The sequence below is a fragment of the Lissotriton helveticus genome, chromosome 5_1 (assembly GCF_964261635.1).
Source record: "Lissotriton helveticus chromosome 5_1, aLisHel1.1, whole genome shotgun sequence".
NCBI lineage: Eukaryota > Metazoa > Chordata > Amphibia > Caudata > Salamandridae > Lissotriton > Lissotriton helveticus.
The window spans coordinates 1,534,003,804-1,534,025,940 of record NC_136065.1 but is presented as its reverse complement, the minus strand read 5'-3'; the positions used below and the strand labels follow the sequence as shown (position 1 = coordinate 1,534,025,940).

Genomic DNA, 22,137 nt, shown 5'->3' with positions numbered 1-22,137 from the left:
GAGTGCAGAGTAGTGAGTAGTGAGTAGAGTAGTTAGTAGTGAGTAGAGTAGTTAGTAGTGAGTAGAGTAGAGTAGTGAGTCGAGTAGTGAGTAGTGAGTTGAGTAGTGAGTAGAGTAGTGAGTAGAGTAGTGAGTAGAGTAGTGAGTAGAGTAGTGAGTAGTGAGTGCAAAGTAGTGAGTAGTGAGTAGAGTAGTTAGTAGTGAGTAGAGTAGTTAGTAGTGAGTAGAGTAGTTAGTAGTGAGTAGAGTAGTGAGTAGTGAGTGCAGAGTAGTGAGTAGAGTAGTGAGTAGAGTAGTGAGTAGAGTAGTGAGTAGAGTAGTGAGTAGAGTAGTGAGTAGAGTAGTGAGTAGAGTAGTGAGTAGAGTAGTGAGTAGAGTAGTGAGCACTGAGTGCAGAGTAGTGAGTAGTGAGTAGAGTAGTGAGTGCAGAGTAGTGAGTAGTGAGTGCAGAGTAGTGAGTAGTGAGTGCAGAGTAGTGAGTAGAGTAGTGAGTAGAGTAGTGAGTAGTGAGTGCAGAGTAGTGAGTAGAGTAGTGAGTAGAGTAGTGAGTAGAGTAGTGAGTAGAGTAGTGAGTAGTGAGTAGAGTAGTGAGTAGAGTAGTGAGTAGAGTAGTGAGTAGAGTAGTGAGTAGTGAGTAGAGTAGTGAGTAGTGAGTGCAGAGTAGTGAGTAGAGTAGTTAGTAGTGAGCAGAGTAGTGAGCAGAGTAGTGAGTAGTGAGTGCAGAGTAGTGAGTAGAGTAGTGAGTAGAGTAGTGAGTAGAGTAGTGAGTAGAGTAGTGAGTAGTGAGTAGAGTATTTAGTAGTGAGCAGAGTAGTGAGTAGAATAGTGAGTAGTGAGTAGAGTAGTGAGTGCAGAGTAGTTAGTAGTGAGCAGAGTAGTGAGTAGAGTAGTGAGTAGTGAGTAGTGAGTAGTGAGTAGTGAGTAGAGTAGTGAGTAGTGAGTAGAGTAGTGAGTAGTGAGTAGAGTAGTGAGTAGAGTAGTGAGTAGAGTAGTGAGTAGAGTAGTGAGTAGAGTAGTGAGTAGAGTAGTGAGTAGAGTAGTGAGTGCAGAGTAGAGTAGTGAGTGCAGAGTAGAGTAGTGAGTGCAGAGTAGTGAGTAGAGTAGTGAGTAGAGTAGTGAGTAGTGAGTAGTGAGTAGAGTAGTGAGTAGAGTAGTGAGTAGAGTAGTGAGTAGAGTAGTGAGTAGAGTAGTGAGCAGTGAGTGCAGAGTAGTGAGTAGTGAGTAGAGTAGTGAGTAGTGAGTGCAGAGTAGTGAGTAGAGTAGTGAGTAGAGTAGTGAGTAGAGTAGTGAGTAGAGTAGTGAGTAGTGAGTGCAAAGTAGTGAGTAGAGTACTTAGTAGTGAGCAGAGTAGTGAGTAGAGTAGTGAGTAGTGAGTGCAGAGTAGTGAGTAGTGAGTAGAGTAGTGAGTAGAGTAGTGAGTAGAGTAGTGAGTAGTGAGTAGAGTAGTGAGTAGAGTAGTGAGTAGAGTAGTGAGTAGTGAGTGCAGAGTAGTGAGTGCAGAGTAGTGAGTGCAGAGTAGTGAGTGCAGAGTAGTGAGTAGAGTAGTGAGTAGTGAGTGCAGAGTAGTGAGTAGAGTAGTGAGTAGTGAGTAGAGTAGTGAGTAGAGTAGTGAGTAGTGTAGTGAGTAGTGAGTGCAGAGTAGTGAGTAGAGTAGTGAGTAGTGAGTAGAGTAGTGAGTAGTGAGTAGAGTAGTGAGTAGTGGGTGCAGAGTAGTGAGTAGAGTAGTGAGTAGAGTAGTGAGTAGTGAGTGCAGAGTAGTGAGTAGAGTAGTGAGTAGAGTAGTGAGTAGAGTAGTGAGTAGAGTAGTGAGTAGAGTAGTGAGTAGAGTAGTGAGTAGAGTAGTGAGTAGAGTAGTGAGTAGTGAGTAAAGTAGTGAGTAGTGAGTGCAGAGTAGTGAGTAGTGAGTAGAGTAGTTAGTAGTGAGTAGAGTAGTTAGTAGTGAGTAGAGTAGAGTAGTGAGTCGAGTAGTGAGTAGTGAGTTGAGTAGTGAGTAGAGTAGTGAGTAGAGTAGTGAGTAGAGTAGTGAGTAGAGTAGTGAGTAGTGAGTGCAAAGTAGTGAGTAGTGAGTAGAGTAGTTAGTAGTGAGTAGAGTAGTTAGTAGTGAGTAGAGTAGTTAGTAGTGAGTAGAGTAGTGAGTAGTGAGTGCAGAGTAGTGAGTAGAGTAGTGAGTAGAGTAGTGAGTAGAGTAGTGAGTAGAGTAGTGAGTAGAGTAGTGAGTAGAGTAGTGAGCACTGAGTGCAGAGTAGTGAGTAGTGAGTAGAGTAGTGAGTGCAGAGTAGTGAGTAGTGAGTGCAGAGTAGTGAGTAGTGAGTGCAGAGTAGTGAGTAGAGTAGTGAGTAGAGTAGTGAGTAGTGAGTGCAGAGTAGTGAGTAGAGTAGTGAGTAGAGTAGTGAGTAGAGTAGTGAGTAGAGTAGTGAGTAGAGTAGTGAGTAGTGAGTAGAGTAGTGAGTAGAGTAGTGAGTAGAGTAGTGAGTAGAGTAGTGAGTAGAGTAGTGAGTAGTGAGTAGAGTAGTGAGTAGAGTAGTGAGTAGTGAGTGCAGAGTAGTGAGTAGAGTAGTTAGTAGTGAGCAGAGTAGTGAGCAGAGTAGTGAGTAGTGAGTGCAGAGTAGTGAGTAGAGTAGTGAGTAGAGTAGTGAGTAGAGTAGTGAGTAGAGTAGTGAGTAGAGTAGTGAGTAGTGAGTAGAGTATTTAGTAGTGAGCAGAGTAGTGAGTAGAATAGTGAGTAGTGAGTAGAGTAGTGAGTGCAGAGTAGTGAGTAGTGAGTAGTGAGTAGAGTAGTGAGTAGTGAGTAGAGTAGTGAGTAGAGTAGTGAGTAGAGTAGTGAGTAGAGTAGTGAGTAGAGTAGTGAGTAGAGTAGTGAGTAGAGTAGTGAGTAGAGTAGTGAGTGCAGAGTAGAGTAGTGAGTGCAGAGTAGAGTAGTGAGTGCAGAGTAGTGAGTAGAGTAGTGAGTAGAGTAGTGAGTAGTGAGTAGTGAGTAGAGTAGTGAGTAGAGTAGTGAGTAGAGTAGTGAGTAGAGTAGTGAGTAGAGTAGAGTAGTGAGTAGAGTAGTGAGTAGAGTAGTGAGTAGAGTAGTGAGTAGAGTAGTGAGTAGAGTAGTGAGCAGTGAGTGCAGAGTAGTGAGTAGTGAGTAGAGTAGTGAGTAGTGAGTGCAGAGTAGTGAGTAGAGTAGTGAGTAGAGTAGTGAGTAGAGTAGTGAGTAGAGTAGTGAGTAGAGTAGTGAGTAGAGTAGTGAGTAGTGAGTGCAAAGTAGTGAGTAGAGTACTTAGTAGTGAGCAGAGTAGTGAGTAGAGTAGTGAGTAGTGAGTGCAGAGTAGTGAGTAGTGAGTAGAGTAGTGAGTAGAGTAGTGAGTAGAGTAGTGAGTAGTGAGTAGAGTAGTGAGTAGAGTAGTGAGTAGAGTAGTGAGTAGTGAGTGCAGAGTAGTGAGTGCAGAGTAGTGAGTGCAGAGTAGTGAGTGCAGAGTAGTGAGTAGAGTAGTGAGTAGTGAGTGCAGAGTAGTGAGTAGAGTAGTGAGTAGTGAGTAGAGTAGTGAGTAGAGTAGTGAGTAGTGTAGTGAGTAGTGAGTGCAGAGTAGTGAGTAGAGTAGTGAGTAGTGAGTAGAGTAGTGAGTAGTGAGTAGAGTAGTGAGTAGTGGGTGCAGAGTAGTGAGTAGAGTAGTGAGTAGAGTAGTGAGTAGTGAGTGCAGAGTGAGTGTGCAGAGTAGTGAGTAGTGAGTGCAGAGGAGTGCAGAGTAGTGAGTGCAGAGTAGTGAGTAGTGAGTGCAGAGTAGTGAGTGCAGAGTAGTGAGTGCAGAGTAGTGAGTGCAGAGATGTGAGTGCAGAGATGTGAGTGCACAGTAGTGAGTAGAGTAGTGAGTGCAGAGTAGTGAGTAGAGTAGTGAGTAGTGAGTAGAGTAGTGAGTAGAGTAGTGAGTAGAGTAGTGAGTAGAGTAGTGAGTAGAGTAGTGAGTAGAGTAGTGAGTAGAGTAGTGAGTAGAGTAGTGAGTAGAGTAGTGCAGAGTAGTGAGTAGAGTAGTGCAGAGTAGTGAGTAGTGTAGTGAGTAGTGAGTAGAGTAGTGAGTAGAGTAGTGAGTAGAGTAGTGAGTAGAGTAGTGAGTAGAGTAGTGCAGAGTAGTGAGTAGAGTAGTGCAGAGTAGTGAGTAGTGTAGTGAGTAGTGAGTAGAGTAGTGAGTAGAGTAGTGAGTAGAGTAGTGAGTAGTGAGTAGAGTAGTGAGTAGAGTAGTGAGTAGAGAGTAGAGTAGTGAGTAGAGAGTAGTGAGTAGAGAGTAGTGAGTAGAGAGTAGAGTAGTGAGTAGAGTAGTGAGTAGAGTAGTGAGTAGAGTAGTGAGTAGAGTAGTGAGTAGAGTAGTGAGTAGAGTAGTGAGTGCAGAGTAGTGAGTGCAGAGTAGAGTAGTGAGTAGAGTAGTGAGTAGAGTAGTGAGTAGAGTAGTGAAGTGAGTAGTGAGTGCAGAGTAGTGAGTAGTGAGTAGAGTAGTGAGTAGTGAGTAGAGTATTGAGTAGAGTAGTGAGTAGTGAGTGCAGAGTAGTGAGTAGTGAGTAGAGTAGTGAGTAGAGTAGTGAGGTGAGTAGTGAGTAGAGTAGTGAGTAGAGTAGTGAGGTGAGTAGTGAGGTGAGTAGTGAGTAGAGTAGTGAGTAGAGTAGTGAGTAGAGTAGTGAGTAGAGTAGTGAGTAGAGTAGTGAGTAGAGTAGTGAGTAGTGAGTAAAGTAGTGAGTAGAGTAGTGAGTAGAGTAGTGAGTAGAGTAGTGAGTAAAGTAGTGAGTAAAGTAGTGAGTAAAGTAGTGAGTAGAGTAGTGAGTAGAGTAGTGAGTAGAGTAGTGAGTAGTGAGTAGAGTAGTGAGTAGAGTAGTGAGTAGAGTAGTGAGTAGTGAGTGCAGAGTAGTGAGTAGAGTAGTGAGTAGAGTAGTGAGTAGTGAGTGCAGAGTAGTGAGTAGTGAGTAGAGTAGTGAGGTGAGTAGTGAGTAGTGAGTGCAGAGTAGTGAGTAGAGTAGTGAGTAGAGTAGTGAGTAGAGTAGTGAGTAGAGTAGTGAGCAGAGTAGTGAGTAGAGTAGTGAGTAGAGTAGTGAGTAGAGTAGTGAGTAGAGTAGTGAGTAGAGTAGTGAGGTGAGTAGTGAGGTGAGTAGAGTAGAGTAGTGAGTAAAGTAGTGAGTGCAGAGTAGTGAGTAGTAGTGAGTAGTGAGTAGAGTAGTGAGTAGAGTAGTGAGTGGAGAGTAGTGAGTAGTGAATAGAGTAGTGAGTAGTGAGCAGAGTAGTGAGTAGTGAGTGCAGAGTAGTGAGTAGTGAGTAGAGTAGTGAGTAGAGTAGTGAGTAGAGAGTAGAGAGTAGAGTAGTGAGTAGTGAGTAGAGTAGTGAGTAGAGTAGTGAGTAGAGTAGTGAGTAGAGTAGTGAGTAGAGTAGTGAGTAGAGTTGTGAGTAGAGTTGTGAGTAGAGTAGTGAGTAGAGTAGTGAGTAGTGAGTGCAGAGTAGTGAGTGCTGAGTAGAGTAGTGAGTAGTGAGTGCAGAGTAGTGAGTAGAGTAGTGAGTAGAGTAGTGAGTAGAGTAGTGAGTAGAGTAGTGAGTAGAGTAGAGTAGTGAGTAGGACATCACAGGCAGCAGCTGTGCAAGCTTTTTACACTCACAAGGAGACCACAGGCAGCTGAGGTGCAAGCTTCTCCCACTCAAAAGAACGACATCACAGGCAGCAGCTGTGCAAGCTTCTTACACTCACAAGGAGACCACCGGCAGAGGTGCAAGCTTCTCACACTCACAAGAAGGACATCACAGGCAGTAACGGTGCAATATTCTCACACTCACAAGGAGATCACTGGCAGTACACACCACATGAACACACTCCATAACACATAGCAACAATACATTGGCATTTACAATGCCATTAGCTCAATCTCAAATAAATCCGAGCCCGATTGCATTTCTAATGCTTGTTAGTTATGTTAAGGGACACTACTTCAAATATTATAAATGCAGTTATTAAAAACCATATCAAAAAATATCACATTAAAAAATGTACTTGAAAACTAGCTGTTATATAAAATCCAGGGACCATTCCATCAACATTACATTAAAATAATTGATCTCGAGCACTATAAGTTATGAAAACCATGGGCCACGTCGGCGAGTTGTATCTCTACCCCATTTTCACCTCCAGTGACAGAATCAAATTCAGTCACACCACAGAACTCAACTGGATTGACCACACCATTGTACATGTCACCATCACTGATGCCCAGCACACCATCACCGGGTGTCAGATCCCCCCCCCCCACTGTAGCTCGAGCAAGGTCACCGAAACCCAGTGGTCTCATGGCCTCACCACCTCCCAACCCGAGGCCTCAACAGACCTAGACCAAGCCAACCAGAACTTTGCGGGCCGGATCACCAACAGCGCTGACAGTCGCCCCACTGATACCTACTAAATACAACAAAATCTCCAAACATGCCGGCTCGTACACCCTGGAACTCAGGACCATCAAGCGTAACTGCTACTAACTGGAGAAACGATGGGGCGCCACTTAGGACCCAGCCGACAGGGCAGCTCATAAAACAGACTGTAGCTATTATAACCACCACATCAAGGAAGCCAAGAAAGCAGTCCTCACTACCTGCATCAACTCTGCGGCCAAAGACACAATGGAACTCTTCAAAATAGTCAAAGAATTCTCCAACCCAACAGCCATGGAGAACACCATCCACCCCTCCCAAGAACTCTGCTACACACGTTCAGACTACTTCCACAGCAAGATCACCAACATTTACAACAATTTCACCCTCTAACCCGCCACCTTCAACCCAGACGACCTCAACTAACAAGCGAACATCAGTCAAACCCTTACCACCTGGTCCACGCCTGCTGCCTTGACCACCTCAGCCATCATGTCTTCCATCCACTACGGGGCACCTACCAACCCCTGCCCCCACCAAATTTACAATCTCGCAACAAACCCGATCAGCACGCAACTTGTCAGCATCCTCAACACCTCCATCTCCACAGCAACCTACAGCGGACAGATGAAAACACTCAGATGTCAGACCCCTCCTACAGAAAGCGTCAGCTAACCACAGTGGTCTCAAAAATGATTGTGAGATCTCCCTGGTCCCATACCGAGCCAAATTACTGGAGAAAGCCATCAACCAGCAGCTCACTGAATTCCTGGGACAAAACCACCTACTGGATGCTTCACAATCAGGAATCTGGGTCAACCACAGCACTGAGACTGCTCTGATTGCCGCCACAGAGGACATCAGAAAACTCCTGGCCCGCTGAGAAACTGTGGCCCTGATCCTCCTTGACCTCTCCGTGCCATTTGACACCGTCTCCCACAACACACTCCTCACCAGACTCTACAACATAGGCGTACAGCAACACGCCCTCAAGTGGATTGTCTCCTACCTTACAGGACACACACAGAGCATCAGACTGCCTCCTGTCACCTCTGCCCCCAAAGACATCATATGAGGCATACAACAAGGTTTATCCCTCAGCCCCACCCAGTTTAACGTCTACATGACTCACCTCGCAGACTCACAGACTCAACATAGTACCCTCCGCAGATGACACTCAACTGATTCTCTCACTCATCGAGGACCCCTCCAACATCAAAACCAATTTCTGCAATGCCATGATCAACGTAGCTAAATGGATGAGAGACAACTGCCTCCGACTCAACTGAAGTACTGTTCTTCGGGAAAACACCTCTGCATGGGACCACAGCTGTTGGCCTGCAGAACTCGGACATACACCCACACCGACCATGAGCACAACCTCGGTATCATCCTCGACAGCCAACTGACTATGAACTACACGTCAACACAGTCGCCTACACCTGCTTCCACACACTTTGATTGCTCCACAGGATTTTCAAATGGATCCCAACCAACAGCAGAAAGACTGTCACTCAGGTCCTCGTCACAAGCCGCCTCAACTACGGCAACACCACCTACGCTGGCATTCTCACCCAGCTCCTTAGAAGACTCCAGACCCCACAGAACGCCGCAGGCAGACTCATCCTGGACCTCCCCCCCCCACCACCCAGAAGAGATGCCAGTTCAAGATCCTCACACACACATACAAAGCCCTCCACGGCCTAGGACCCACCTAAATCAACGATCGACTAAATTTCCTCTAACCCTCTAGACACCTGTACTTCTCCTCACTCGTACTCGCTCACATCCCCTGTATCCGTAGCAGCCACAGCAGTGGGTGCTCCTTCTCCTACATCATCGTCAATACCTGAAACCACCTTCCCCTCCAGCTCCATGTATCCCCCTCACTTGCAGACTTCAGAAAGAGACTCAAGACCTGGCTCTTAGACAGAGACACAGCGCCTAGATACCTCTTGGGTGACAGTGTTGCGATTTACAAATGCTGTGATTGATTGATTGATATCTGCTAAGCAGAGTTTAAAACAAGATACATCATTGCAACATTATGTCCATGTGAGGCAATTAGTTGCAGGTTTTTTCTGCCTGAATGAGAAACTTACTAGTTTGTGTATTGAGTGTTGTATTTTCTCCATTGAAGTAAGCTATTACTGCTTGCCGACATGTTCGCACTCCCAGTTTCCTCAAAAGATGACACAAACGTTGTTGTTGCTAAGTCTCGACATGTACAAACAATGCGATTGATGGTTTAATTGGCTTACTTGTACCATCCACAATCTTGGTTGTTTCCTTTAACAAGCCATTTGGGACATAGCTCCAAGGTAGGGAAATCTAATGGGCTCTACCACATTCATTACATTTTCATGGAAAGGAAATAACAATTGCAGAGATACACCTGTTGCACTAGTGTTTTTTTTAGAAGAGTGTAGGATGTTCCATGCATGAGCTCTCTTTGCAAAAACATTTTTATCATCCAGTAATGACAGTTCCCGCATGTTTCTACTGGCCAGTGTCTTAAAAATTTGAAATGATTTTGGCTGCTCCTACAGCCCATTGATTTGCAAGTTTCTTATAATGGTCCCTAGGTAATCTCTAAAAGTACAGTTTTCTGTATCGGTGGATAATTCTGACTAAAGCTTTTGCCAGCTCTTTATTTTTGACAAAATCTAATAAAGACACATTGTGCTACATATGTTTGCTCACAAAACGAAATTCCAGCCTAATTTGGTCTGGAGATTGGTTACGTGGCAGATAAAAAATCTGCCTGTACGTATTGAGTTTATGAGTTTCCAATCTCTCCGATTCACAGTCACAAAGTGCTTTGCAGCCATATGCAATAGTGGGGAGAAACGTTTTGCTAATAACCTCCAAAATAGGGAGAAGGGAATACTCTCTCAGCCTTTTCTTAAGTGACCGAAAGGCTGCCAGTAAGACCTTTGCTTTTAATTTCAATCAGGCCTTAAGTCCAAGATAGGTATGTTTTGTGGCGATTATGACCCATAGATACTTCTAATCTTGCTGTTGGGCTAATTTATCTATACTACTATTATAAAGGAAGAACTTTGAGGCGGGTAAACTCGGCAACCACAGCGCCATCCACACACCCGATACATCGTTGTAATCGTCAGGGTGTGCAGATGGACATAGGCTATATAAACTTAATAAATATACGTAATTTCAAAAATGTACCCCAAAGAAAAAGTAGTACCTTGGAAGAAGCGCCGGCCGCGACGTGCATGCTGACGTTAGGAGCGGCGTACAGGAGCGCGAAGAGGTAGACATGAGCGCGGGGAGGGGTGGTGAGGAGCGGCGGACAGGCGGTGAGGGGTAGTGGACAGGCGGTGAGGAGCGGCGGACAGGCGATGAGGAGCGGAGGACAGGCGGTGAGGAGCGGTGGACAGGCGGTGAGGAGCGGTGGACAGGCGGTGAGGAGCAGTGGACAGGCGGTGAGGAGCGGTGGACAGGCGGTGAGGAGCGGCAGACAGGCGGTGAGGAGCGGCAGACAGGCGGTGAGGAGCGGCAGACAGGCGGTGAGGAGCGGCAGACAGGCGGTGAGGAGCGGCAGACAGGCGGTGAGGAGCGGCAGACAGGCGGGGAGGAGCGGCAGACAGGCGGGGAGGAGCGGCAGACAGGCGGGGAGGAGCGGCAGACAGGCGGGGAGGAGCGGCAGACAGGCGGGGAGGAGCGGCAGACAGGCGGGGAGGAGCGGCAGACAGGCGGGGAGGAGCGGCAGACAGGCGGTGAGGAACGGCGGACAGGCGGGGAGGAGCGGTGAGCGGCGGATGAGGTAGGTTATTTATTTATTTATTTAGGAGCGGTGAGCGGCGGCAAAATACAAAAGCAAACGTTACATTAAATGAAGCAAAAATGACAATCGTGAGCCAACAAAATAAGAGGGAGCAAACGGTGCATTACAAAAGTGAGCCAAACGGTGCATTACAGGAGGAAAAAGTGACGTGTGCAGGTTACAAAAGAGTACAAAGTAAGCAAACGTTACTTTAAATCAAGCAAAAATGACAATCGTGAGCCAACAAAATACAAGAGGAAGCAAACGGTGCATTACAAAAGTGAGCCAAACGGTGCATTACAGGAGGAAAAAGCGACGTGTGCAGGTTACAAAAGCGTACAAAGTAAACATAGAGGTATAATACTGCAATATATGGAGGAAGGCTCCGGGGGACCCACGGACAACGTCGGGCCGGGCGGGGGCCCTGAAGCCTAATTGCTCCCGGACAACGTCGGGACGGGCTGCTAGTGGTTTATAAACCAGGGTCCAGCGGTCCTAGGTCTTTTATTGAACATGAACACATTTGCTTTGTTAAGATGGATTTCCTTCTGCCTAATTAATAGTGGTATATATTCAATTAGTTTATGCAGCAGTCCTTGAAGGCCCACCTTTGTTCTGCTGAGGAGAATGATGTCATCTGCATATACCATGCTTGTTAAAGGTTTTGCCACAAATTTGGGCACAGGAGAATGTGTTGAATCGAGGTCTAATGGGCGATCTCCCATTGAATAAGGCTGGTGTGTGTACACAGCCTTGTTTGAGGCCTGTTGTGGTGTTGGTTCTTGCGTTAGACCCTTGATCCATTTCCTATTTTTATCCATATCCAGTTTTCAACATGGAGTAGTTGGCTTGCCTTCAATAGATTTTCTGGGATCCCATGTTGTAAGTGTGGTCCAGTCTTGATCTATCAACACTGTCAAAGGCAGACTTCAGATCCACGAAGCAGGATTGAAGTGAGCTTTTGAATGTTCATGGCTCTGTTTATCATCAAGCCTAAAGCGGTCAGATTGGCCAGTGTACCCACCCCTGGGTGAAATCCTGTCTGATTGAATAACAGTATTTGCCGCTCATCGCCCATTCATGTGGACCAAGAGGCAAGAGCCCTGCATAATATTTGGCCTCATTATGTATAGGGCAATCAGGCGATAATTTGCGGAGACACTTTTGCTGCCACTTTTATATTAAGGGTGGAGGAGCGCACCTCGCCATTAATCTGGAATCGTATTGTGAGCGAAGCGAAAATTGTACAGTGGGGTTATGTAATCCACCCAGTTTGTCAAATTTGATTTCAATAGAGTGTGCGGCAGGCGGTTTGGCCCAGGGGCGCAATCTGCTTTAGTTTTAATAATCAGGTTCTCAATTTGCCTTTGCTGATAGATTTTTGTGTTTGAGTCGACCAGGCTCCCCTCTGGAAAAATAGAGGTGGATAATTATTTTGGTTTGAGATCACAGGTTCATCTGACTGGATGGAATTGTGAGCTGTGAGGTACTGTACCCAGGCTAACTCGCTGATATGGATATCGTTGGTAGTGTGAGGGTCCCCTTTCAAGTTTTTTACAGGTCTCCGGAATGGTCTACAATGTTTGTTCATAAAGGATTCTTGCCCACAAACCATCATTATACTCTTTTTTTATGCTGCACAAGTAGCTTTTTAGTACACTTGTCTGGTTTTTCTAAACTTTTCCGACAAGGTTCAGTTGGCGGGACACTCCTTCACTTCTCTTTTTTGATGGTTCAATGTGCTTTTTTACTATCCTTAAAAGCTTGAGTGTACCATTTTGACTTTTGTTTCTTTTTGCTAATATTTTGTCCTTTTTGATGTTCTGGATTTAGAAACTGGTGCACCAGCTTTTCCATGTTTGACTTCCACGCCTGCACTGGGTTGCTATCCAGGAGTGATTGTGAATGTAAAAGTGTGCACACTACTCTATTATATCACGTGGGATTTGGCCTTTCCATTGCAGTCTTGTTAGCTTTACAGAGGTCACTGAATTTAGTTAAGTAGGAGTGTTCGAATGTGGGCTGATCTTTGTTCTTAATCCCATTAACTGGGGGCAATGGTTGTTTTCAAACCATATATCAATCTTCCAGGAGGTTATCTGATTAAACAATTTAAGAGGTGCCAGGGTGTAGTCAACAGTTGCACTGGATTTTAAGGAAATTACCATTTTTGAGGGGCAGCCGAACCTCGGATAATGTTCCATTTAGTACCATAAAGCCTATAAAAAAGGTGCATGCCGTCAGAATAGAAGCACTGATTTTACTGTGGCTTCTCTCCGAGATTGCCTTTTGATCTGAAACCTGCCATCTTCGATCTTGTACGGTAATGTGTTCATTGGCAACCTGTTGGATGAGGTTTACATTTTAGTCACTAGCTAGTATAAATTCGGATGTGCTGTGTCCCGTTTTAGACTTATTAACAGGGACCTCAGTTTTGCCTCTACCTCAGGTTTTTCTGAAGCGGCCGAATTGACGTATATATTTAAGATAATTAAAGGGTAGCTTGTATCTTTAAACCAGTCCTCCGGCTTCACTGCCAGCATCCATGGTTGAATTAGGTCCAGCTGTGTTGCCTGGGCCTTTAGGTCTGCTGCAGTGTAAGATGACAAGCCACCCTTTGGACGACCCTTTATGGGACACTATAAATTGTTCAATGACTCCCTATTGCACATCTTTATATGACTAACCTTTATGTCTCCACCTACAGGCAGGTGGAGAAGGGTAGGTCCAGGGAGAATGACCAGTGGTGATCTCTTTTCATGTATCTACGCTGAGATTCTCTCCCTTACCTAAGGGGCAGAGGCGCAACTAGAGCCACATTTCGGGTGTGAGGAGGGGGGTGCTAAAAAGAAAAAATACCAAGGGGGGGCTAAATCTTCCTGCAATCGGCAGAGTGGAGATACAGGGGCTCTAAGACGGGATGAAAACACAACAAACCTTGTTAACAAGCAAATGATCTTTTAAAGACCTGTGAAGTACTCGGGTGGGAATGTGTGTGTGCCCGGGAGGCTTTCTCAGTCCCGGCTGCCACACACAACAAGGGGGGGTGTTGGGCTAAAGCCCTTTGAGCCCAATGGGCGTTGCGCGTCTGTTAAGGGATAATTTCTTCCATACTTACAGGTGGAATCTAACCCCTGCATCAACCCAGGTGCAGTATTTTTATCCTGTAGTGGACACCCATGATTTTAAGGGTGACCTACTAATTCGTATAGGATAGGATTCATCGTTTTGGTCCATATCAAAAGATCTCTGATGAAGAGCACCCAGACCTGTCAGGCCTTACAGTGCTGGCTTGACAAGGCGCGCCCTATGATAAAGTATGACACTCCATCAGTTGTGTGAGGGCATTAGGATCTGAACACTCAGATCCCCTGTGATCCTGTCGGTTGGCCTTGTGATTCCACCAGATCTAGGGCCGAACTTTCCCCTAGAGAGGAACTACTCCCCTTGAAGTGTGTAGTAACCTTTATTTCTAACAGGTCTGCCTTTATTTTATGTGAGAGACAGGATGTGTGATGCTTTCAAACCAAGAGGGTTGCATTCTGAAGCCCTCATAGTACCCAATTAGTGGGCAAGCAGGCATTTGGTAATCTAGACAACCCAATGGGGACTGAACTACTACCACCAGTTCACTCTGAAAGCTTCGGTCTTCATCTTTTTATCCTTACCCAGTGTCCAGGCTATACACAGAGAACTCACTCTGTAGCCGGATGTACCCTCTCAACTTTGTTTTGCTACTCTAAGTGATTCAGAAAAGGGGGGTGGTGATGGACAGAGCATCTGAGTTAAACAGAACACTCATACCCAGTCAAAAGATCAGGGCTTGATCCATCACCGTTTTTTAGCTCACTGCACCATCCCAGCTCAGAACCTGGCTATATGCAAACTAGTCCGACCCTGGCCCAGTGCATCATGGGAACAGGGCAGACCAAACTACCAAGCCAATTCTTTACTGGAAAGGAAACAAGCTTCCGGGGACGGGTTTCTGGCATTGCAGCCGTCTTCGGCCCGGCTTGCTTGAATCCTGATGGTGCAGTGAGCAAGGGACTCATGTCTGAGCATACCCTGCCACTCCTATAGTGGCCAAAACGATTCAGAAAAGGGGGGTGGTGATGGACAGAGCATCTGAGTTAAACAGAACACTCATACCCAGTCAAAAGATCAGGGCTTGATCCATCACCGATTTTTGTCCACCCTAAGCGTGGAAGGGTATACTCAGATGTGAGTCCCTTGCTCATTGCACCATCAGGATTCAAGCAAGCCGGGCCGAAGACGGCTGAAATGCCAGAAACCGGCCCCGGAAGCTTGTTTCCTTCCCAGTATAAGAATTGGCTTTTGTAGTCTGGTCTGCCCTGTTCCCATGATGCACTGGGCCAGGGACAGACTAATTTGCATACAGCCAGGTTCTGAAACTGGGATGGTGCAATGAGCTAAAAAACGGTGTTGGATCTAGCCCTGATCTCTTGACTGGGTGAGAGTATTCTGCTTAATTCAGAGACTCTGTCCATCACCACCCCTTGTTGTAAATATTTTTGTCCACCCTAAGCGTGGAAGGGTATACTCAGATGTGAGTCCCTTGCTCATTGCACCATCAGGATTCAAGCAAGCCGGGCCGAAGACGGCTGAAATGCCAGAAACCGGTCCCCGGAAGCTTGTTTCCTTCCCAGTGTAAGAATTGGCTTTTGTAGTCTGGTCTGCCCTGTTCCCATGATGCACTGGGCCAGGGACAGACTAATTTGCATACAGCCAGGTTCTGAAACTGGGATGGTGCAATGAGCTAAAAAACGGTGTTGGATCTAGCCCTGATCTCTTGACTGGGTGAGAGTATTCTGCTTAATTCAGAGACTCTGTCCATCACCACCCCTTGTTGTAAATATTGCTACTCTAAGTGCCATAAAAAACACCACCACTCTTGGCACACAACTGGCCCTCTAGTAGTTATCTCAGAAACGAGTATGGGGATCAAATAGGCACGGAGAGTGAGCTTCACTATCACCTGCAGGAGAAGGGGTGTTTGGCACCTTTATCAGTGTGAGAGGTGCGCACTGCTGTGTATGACTTCAGACCCATGCACTGCTAATAGGGCACCTTCTGCCCACAAAATGAGCTCTCCAAAGTGCCTCTAAACCAGGTGTCTCCAACGAGTAGTTTGTGAGCAAAAAAAAAACTCTCCCGCTACCTGTGAGTAGTGCTCCTGTGTGCATCCCAGCCTACGACTATGTAAACTTTTGCTTGGATTAATTATTAGACGTATACCAAAATTAAAAAAACAAGCATTCAAGACACAAATGTGTGTATTTCATACGCGGATGTCTGTAGAATAATAGTTGAATTTTCAAAATGTGTTTAAAGCTATTATTTGAGTTGGAGAGATTTATTACTCAGTTATACCTTGGTGGCAGGAGGATTGCAGCTATTGTTTCTATATACTACCCATGTAATATTTCAGTTCAAATTGTCAAAACCTTTTTTACATTATTGCTGGAAACCCTGCCTAATGCATCAATGAGATCACTGCTGGCACTCTTGGATGGGGTGTTCGCTTTTACATCACTTGTATTAGTAGCTCGTGATGATTTTCATTTAACATAACGCGCTCTTATTACAGAAAAGGTTGGAGACCCCTGCACTAAACCATTCAGACTGCAGTGTGAGATACACGAGGAATTCTTATACAAAGTATGAGAAGAGATCAGAATGAAGAGGCACATCTTTATTTCATAATGAACTACTGATGTCTGAAATTTAGTAGGCTTTCACAAAACGAGAAATAGGCTGTGCTTGAAGTCTAAATAGGATTAAGCAAATAAATGAATATGTAAACTAGTGAAAGTACGTCAGCTTGAAGTGTTGCAACCCGTGCTTACTCCAAACTTTGTTACAGTAGCAGCAGCAACAGAGCCCCTAGATGAACAGTCTCTGGGGAACAGTCCAACACACTCCAGCAGGCACATTAGCTGAGCCTGATCAAATAAGTAGGTAAAAAATAGATCTTTAGAGTTCATCTTCTATGTCGATCTCTTCTTGTGCTTTTGTGATGAGCTACAAGTGGAAGATAATGCCTACCCCACCACCCATGTTTCTAATAATCTGAATAGACCAAAGGTATAATGTATTATTTTGTTTTATTTTGAGATTTATACAGCGCGTACAATTGCCCGTAGGCATCTCGGCGCTAGAAACTATGAATGTGTTCCCAAGGTAAGGCCGGTAACTATTCTTGATCAAACAGCCAGGTCTTTATCTTTCTGCGGAAATGCATCAAGGATGGGCTGTCTTTGATGGAGGTTGGCAGGGAATTCCATAATCTGGGAGCTGCCACAAGGAAGCGTCTGTCGCCCCAGTTGACTGTTTTTGTTCGTGGTATTTGTAGGATTTTCAGATTGTTAGATGGGAGCGATCTTATGGAGGACTGGTATTTGAGTTGGGATTTCAGGAAATGTGGACCACAGTTGTGCAGTGCTTTATAGAGTATGCACAGCGCTTTAAACTTAATCCTGTTTCGAATCTTAAGCCAATGCAAGTCCCTTATAGTATCAGAGATTGGTGAGAACTTTGGGATTCCAGACAGGAGACGAGCTGCAGCATACTGGATGGTCTGCATTTTGTTGGTCACACTTGCTTGGGCGTTGGTGAATAAGCCGTTACAATAGTCAAGAGATGACAACACGAGAGCGCTTACCAGCGTCTTACATGCTGAGGTTGGTAGAAACTGCATGATTTTCTTGATCAGCCTGAGTTTATGATGAGCTGTTGCTGCTATTTTATTTGAGTGGGCCATGAAATTTAGTTTATCGTCAAAAATCACCCCCAGATTTCTGACGGTGATGACTGGTGTAGGTGGTGTTCCGTGCGTAGGGGGCCACCAGGTGTTTGACCATCCGGGGGAGAGATGTCCAAAAATGACGACCTCCGTTTTTTCAGCATTTAACTTTAGGCAGTTAGAGGCCATCCACTCACCGATCGCCCGCATGCCCTCTTGGAAGTTTTCAGCTACCTTGTCACCATTCCCATTGATGGCCAGCACAAGCTGAGTGTCATCCGCGTATGAGGTAAGGCTCATCCCATGGGCCTTGATGACAGAGGCCAGGTCCGACACATAGATATTAAATAGTGTCGGACTGAGGGATGAGCCTTGAGGAACCCCACACGGTAGTGACAGCTTGTGCGATTGGAAGGGCCCCAGTGTAAGGATTGCCCTACTGAATATCAACACCAGCAATATCGTGGTACAAGAATATCGAAGACAAAATATCAAGGAACAAAGTATTTAAAGGGAAGTATAGATTACTAGTTCTAATGCCACATTTATGTACCTTGAAGAAATATATACCATGTAGGTACATATATGTGGAGCTAGGTAAGGATAATCTAGACTTGCTTACCTGTTGATGTTTTATTTTCGATATTGTGTCCTCGTTGTGATGCCCTATCGATATTGGTGGTTTCGATATTCAGTGGGCACACCCTGTATAAGCCAGGGCTTCCATTCAATGAGGCTTGGTGTCATACCATAAAACACTCCGGGTTTCTTATCTGGATCCAAGTTAAGTGTTTTTCACTTTGTACTTCCAGCCAAAGTAATTGTTACAATATTATATAATGTACTTTTCAGATCCTGGATATATTATTTTGGATCATCGAAGTAAAATGTTAATAATGGGCAGAATACATGCAAAGGAATATAAACATGCTGAAAGATTAAGATCTAACAAAAAGGCTTTTGGGTGACAAAAAAAATGCAGCGAAGGAAATGAGAGATCCAGTATCTATTACTGAGCACAATCTGGGCTGGCACCAGTGAAAAAGTTGCTTTTATGTTAGTGTAATTTGCCGATTCAGGACACTTTCAGTAGTAACTGCAAATTGTTTGCTTTCCGTTCAGAGCACCAACCTACAGGGAGCGAGGGCGGTTTCTTATTTTCACTTCCATCTGGCCCCAACACACAGGACTCCTCTAAAGTGCTATCTGCCCTTCTTTTGTTGAAGTCTAATTCTGGTTGGGACCTGGAGTCTAAAACCAAGATGACAATGTAATGAAGGGAATCTAAAGAACTCAACTTGTTATTGTTTCACAAGTCCTGATGAGAAACTGTAATGTGGAGCCAGGTTTTTTACTTTGTTTTTTTTTATTCCAAAAATGCTTTATTGGTTAACACAAGGTATACAGAAAGCTTAAAGCAGGGTAAGCATAAGGTATCCAAGGCAAGGTTTTACATATGTAGTCATAAAGTGAGGGCAATGCACCTTAATGGATAACATGGGACTAACCCAAGCAATCAATGATAGGAGAAGAAAAGACAGGCAAAAGAAGGAAAAAGAAAAAAAAGAGAAAGGAAGGGGAGTAAGAGGAGTGTCTAGCCGAGACGTATCATCGATTTAACATTTCTATGTGTATGCTGGCACGAGGGCACCTGATATTGGCAGGGTTTACTTAGTATCTCAGCCTAGTACAGGTACCAATGAACATTACACTTAAGTACAATTATACAGGAGGAACGACAGTAAAGTCACATGTAAGAGATAAGCATGCGCTGTAGGAAAGTGTGATGTATCTGCCCATATGAGTAATTACACTAATTATGATTTAAATAGCACTTACTAATTTGTCTTTTATTTACCTTCTTTTATAGCCACACTCATCCCAAGGTAGGGTGCAAGGTACATCAGATACAGTATATAGAGACATTTACTCATACAAGTGTTTACATAAATGTACAGAAAATGTTACATAACACAAGGAGGGCTGCAAGGTGTAGAGGTCACATATCCATACAGGGGAGCATTATATGTTAGGATTGCTTGGTCTGAAGAAACACAAAGTCAGGATTTAAAACAAAACACAGTGACTGTGGTTGTCTGAACTAACAAGACTTTCTTTATATTCAAACAAACCCTTCTTAGCAACGTTAGAATAACAAAAGATTGAGAAAAAACAATAGGGTTAAAAAATATGCTTTGCAGTTTGCATGAGGCTCCTTGATTCCGGTTCATAGCTCACTGCTATATTAGGATTGTAATTTATAAACTACAAGTAATAATATGATCTCTGTAGCAAAAACAGTAACCCCACTAAACTATCTACATGAAATAAAAATCTATGATCTGCACGATACATGTAGTGTCCTGCATCAGGCACAATAACCGTCTATGCTACTTTAGGAGTCAAACCTGTGACTACACAAAACACAGATCTCTGAAGCAAGTGCATTAACCAAGAAATTATCTTACTGGTATTATTACCCATCAAAATCTATTCAGCAGGAGACTTAACCCTGTAAGATATTTTCAAATGCAGCCTGTTTGTGACCAATTAAGTAACTTAGAGCAGATTTACTGTCACATTTATCCGTGTTGCCAATTTGTTTGAGGCAGAGTTTAAAAAAAAGAAATGTATAAATTCACTCTCCTTCTCCGCTCTTCAGGTCTAGACCCCCAGCGATTCCACTCAACTTCTACCACACCACGAGTCCCAATTTATGGGACCCTAGATACATATTTTTTCCATTCTCAGCAATGCATGGGAGTCGTCCAGCATCTAGCTAAATTAAGCCTGCAGCTGAACTAAACAATTTAAACACCAGTTGTATAATCCTTTCCAGGTTTATTTCAGCCAGATCCATGATCAGCGTAATCCGAGTGAGTGAGTTAACTTGATAACAGTCTACATTAGAAAGTATGAAGTATAAGAGTATTCATTAACATGATTGTGTCCAAGAATGGGCCTCAATACCATCACCAGTCACACTGACTACCCCAGATGCTGCAATATAAAGCACCCAACCTTACAGCATGTAACAACCATCATCCCGTCTCCCTCCAATCCCTCTGCATGAAAAGCACTCTGAAATCAGCCTATGGAAGGTTTTTCTCTTCCCACCTGCTTTTTTACCACATGCCCAAACCATTATATACCGACGAAAGCGAATTCCAATGCCTTTCTAACCCTATATATACCCTCCCAAGTGATATTTTCTAAGCTCGCACTAATCTTCTACTCCCCTCACTTTGCATTGCATGCTCGCACCAACTATTACCTGCGTTTGCCTTTTCCAGTCTTTTTAATTTAATGAATTACTCACCTACCTGTTTAATCTTCTAGAAAAAACTTCATTAAACTTTGAAACTAAAGGGGTGTAGGTGCTTGACCGTGGTCTGCTGCTGTGTTCATAGATTTTCATGTTTAATCTTCTACCTAACTACTCTAAACTCAATTAATCTCCCCAACGAAAACCTAGATTTAATGCATATAGTGGCTCTTAAAAAAAAAAAAATTAAACCACAAAATTAAACTATTCATTTTTTTTAAAGCGCTTCAAAAGGGGGTAGTAACACTATATAAATGCAGTTTAATAAAATAGATGTACACTTTGCACTTACTTGTGTGGAGGGATGTCTGTGGAATAGAGGTCTCTCTCCGTATCTGCCAGCAGCACGGCCTTCATACCCCTGCAGCTGAGCACGTGGTGACAAAACCCACAGTACAGGATGGAGACGCATCTGTTCTTAAAGCTGCCAGCGTCACTAGACATGGTCCACCGATTGCCTAGGAAAATCAAACTCTGATTGAGGGAACCTCATCTGGGAGTACTGCCAAATAATATTGCATTTACAGTTTCTAACTGTAACCTCGAAGCAGCGTAAATAAAGTCTGTATTATGCTTTAATCTTGAAAGAAGTGCAGCAACACGAATTTATAATTGATTTGGGAGACGGACTAATAACTATTTTCTGTCTATTCGGAAACGTACCCTTGCCCCACCACAGATGTCAGTGGCAGGTGGTTAACACACTGATCTATCTTACTATTCCAGAAAAGAACTCTGCCCAAGGCCATTGCATGAGCTCACTCGAAAAAATTGCTGTGACACGACTTTCTAATCTAATTTGGAGAGGAGCTAAAAGCTTGTCTCTGTCTAGGTTAACCGTATACGTCACACTTAATATGTTTGGAGCAGTGACAAGTGAAGACGGGCTGGGTGATATAGATGTGACGGGGCTGCAGCATCTTTCCCAGAAGAGACCCCCCCCCTACCTTCCCCCCCATCCAAAGACATTGTAACAACCGTTCTAGAAATAAAAAGGCCCTAGGGTTGACTGGTAAGAGGTGCTCCGCCTTTGTAACAGGAGGCTTGTGGCGCAGTCTTGGCCTCCCTCCCTACATGGTGTGATCTTGTTCTAGCCGCTTAAAAGTATATTCCTCAATTCCCAATAAACGCATTTGCACGCCACTTCTCTCTCAGGACTCGGTGCCCCTAATCCCAAAACCGCATAATTGTGCGCTGCTCTGTGTAGATTGCCATTAAAGCGCCGCGAGTCGGGTGTCACCGGGTTCTACCCCTGTAACGTGAACACAAACTAAAATTGAAAATGTATTTTGATTTTTATATGGTGTGCCAGTCTCAAGCTAGGGAATGGAGCTGAAAATGCGTGCAGTAAGCATGGCACGTGTATGGCAGCGCGATTCAGCCAGGTACCCTTCAGCCCCACAGTCTGTACAAACAGCGTGTGTGAAATTGTCCAAGAATAGCCTTCTAGCGCCAATATTGCCAAAGTCACGTGATATCCTTGTGCTGGAGCGCGGGATAGTTTGCACGAAATTATGTTTATTTTGGATTAAAATAACACCTGTATGTAGTATGCACTTGTATACTAAATAAGTAAGGAATCCTGATATTGTTGAGATTGAAGTTAAGGTTTTATTCCAGATAAGGTAACCCACGACCAGCTCAGAAGATCAACAGGATTATAATAACGGTAACATTAGAAACATCACATTCTAAGAATTAGTTATGACATATTACAGAATGTACATGAAAGATTCCTAATTAGAGATTCTTTAAAGAAACAGTATGAGTTCAGAAGTACACATACTACACTGTATTTATAGCCTCTTTATCACGGCAAATAACATCGTAGTATAGAGAGTCTGTGATGTCAAGGTGTGACCGCACCGGATCCAAGAAGCTTGGATGGG

The 22,137-nt window shown here is 44.3% G+C and overlaps 1 protein-coding gene across 2 annotated transcripts in view; it reads right to left on the bottom strand.

The window, feature by feature from the left end:
• Positions 1-22,137, bottom strand: part of FAM72A (family with sequence similarity 72 member A) — a 68,061-nt gene that overhangs the window by 43,258 nt on the left and 2,666 nt on the right. Inside the window, exon 2 of one of the 2 annotated variants that reach the window (XM_078644584.1) lies at positions 20,541-20,706. In XM_078644584.1, coding sequence (XP_078500710.1) covers positions 20,541-20,692 — 152 coding nt within the window. In that variant the 5' untranslated portion in view covers positions 20,693-20,706. Of the gene's footprint in view, positions 1-20,540; positions 20,742-22,137 lie in introns of both variants that reach the window. The other variant, XM_078644583.1, reaches the window with a different exon arrangement.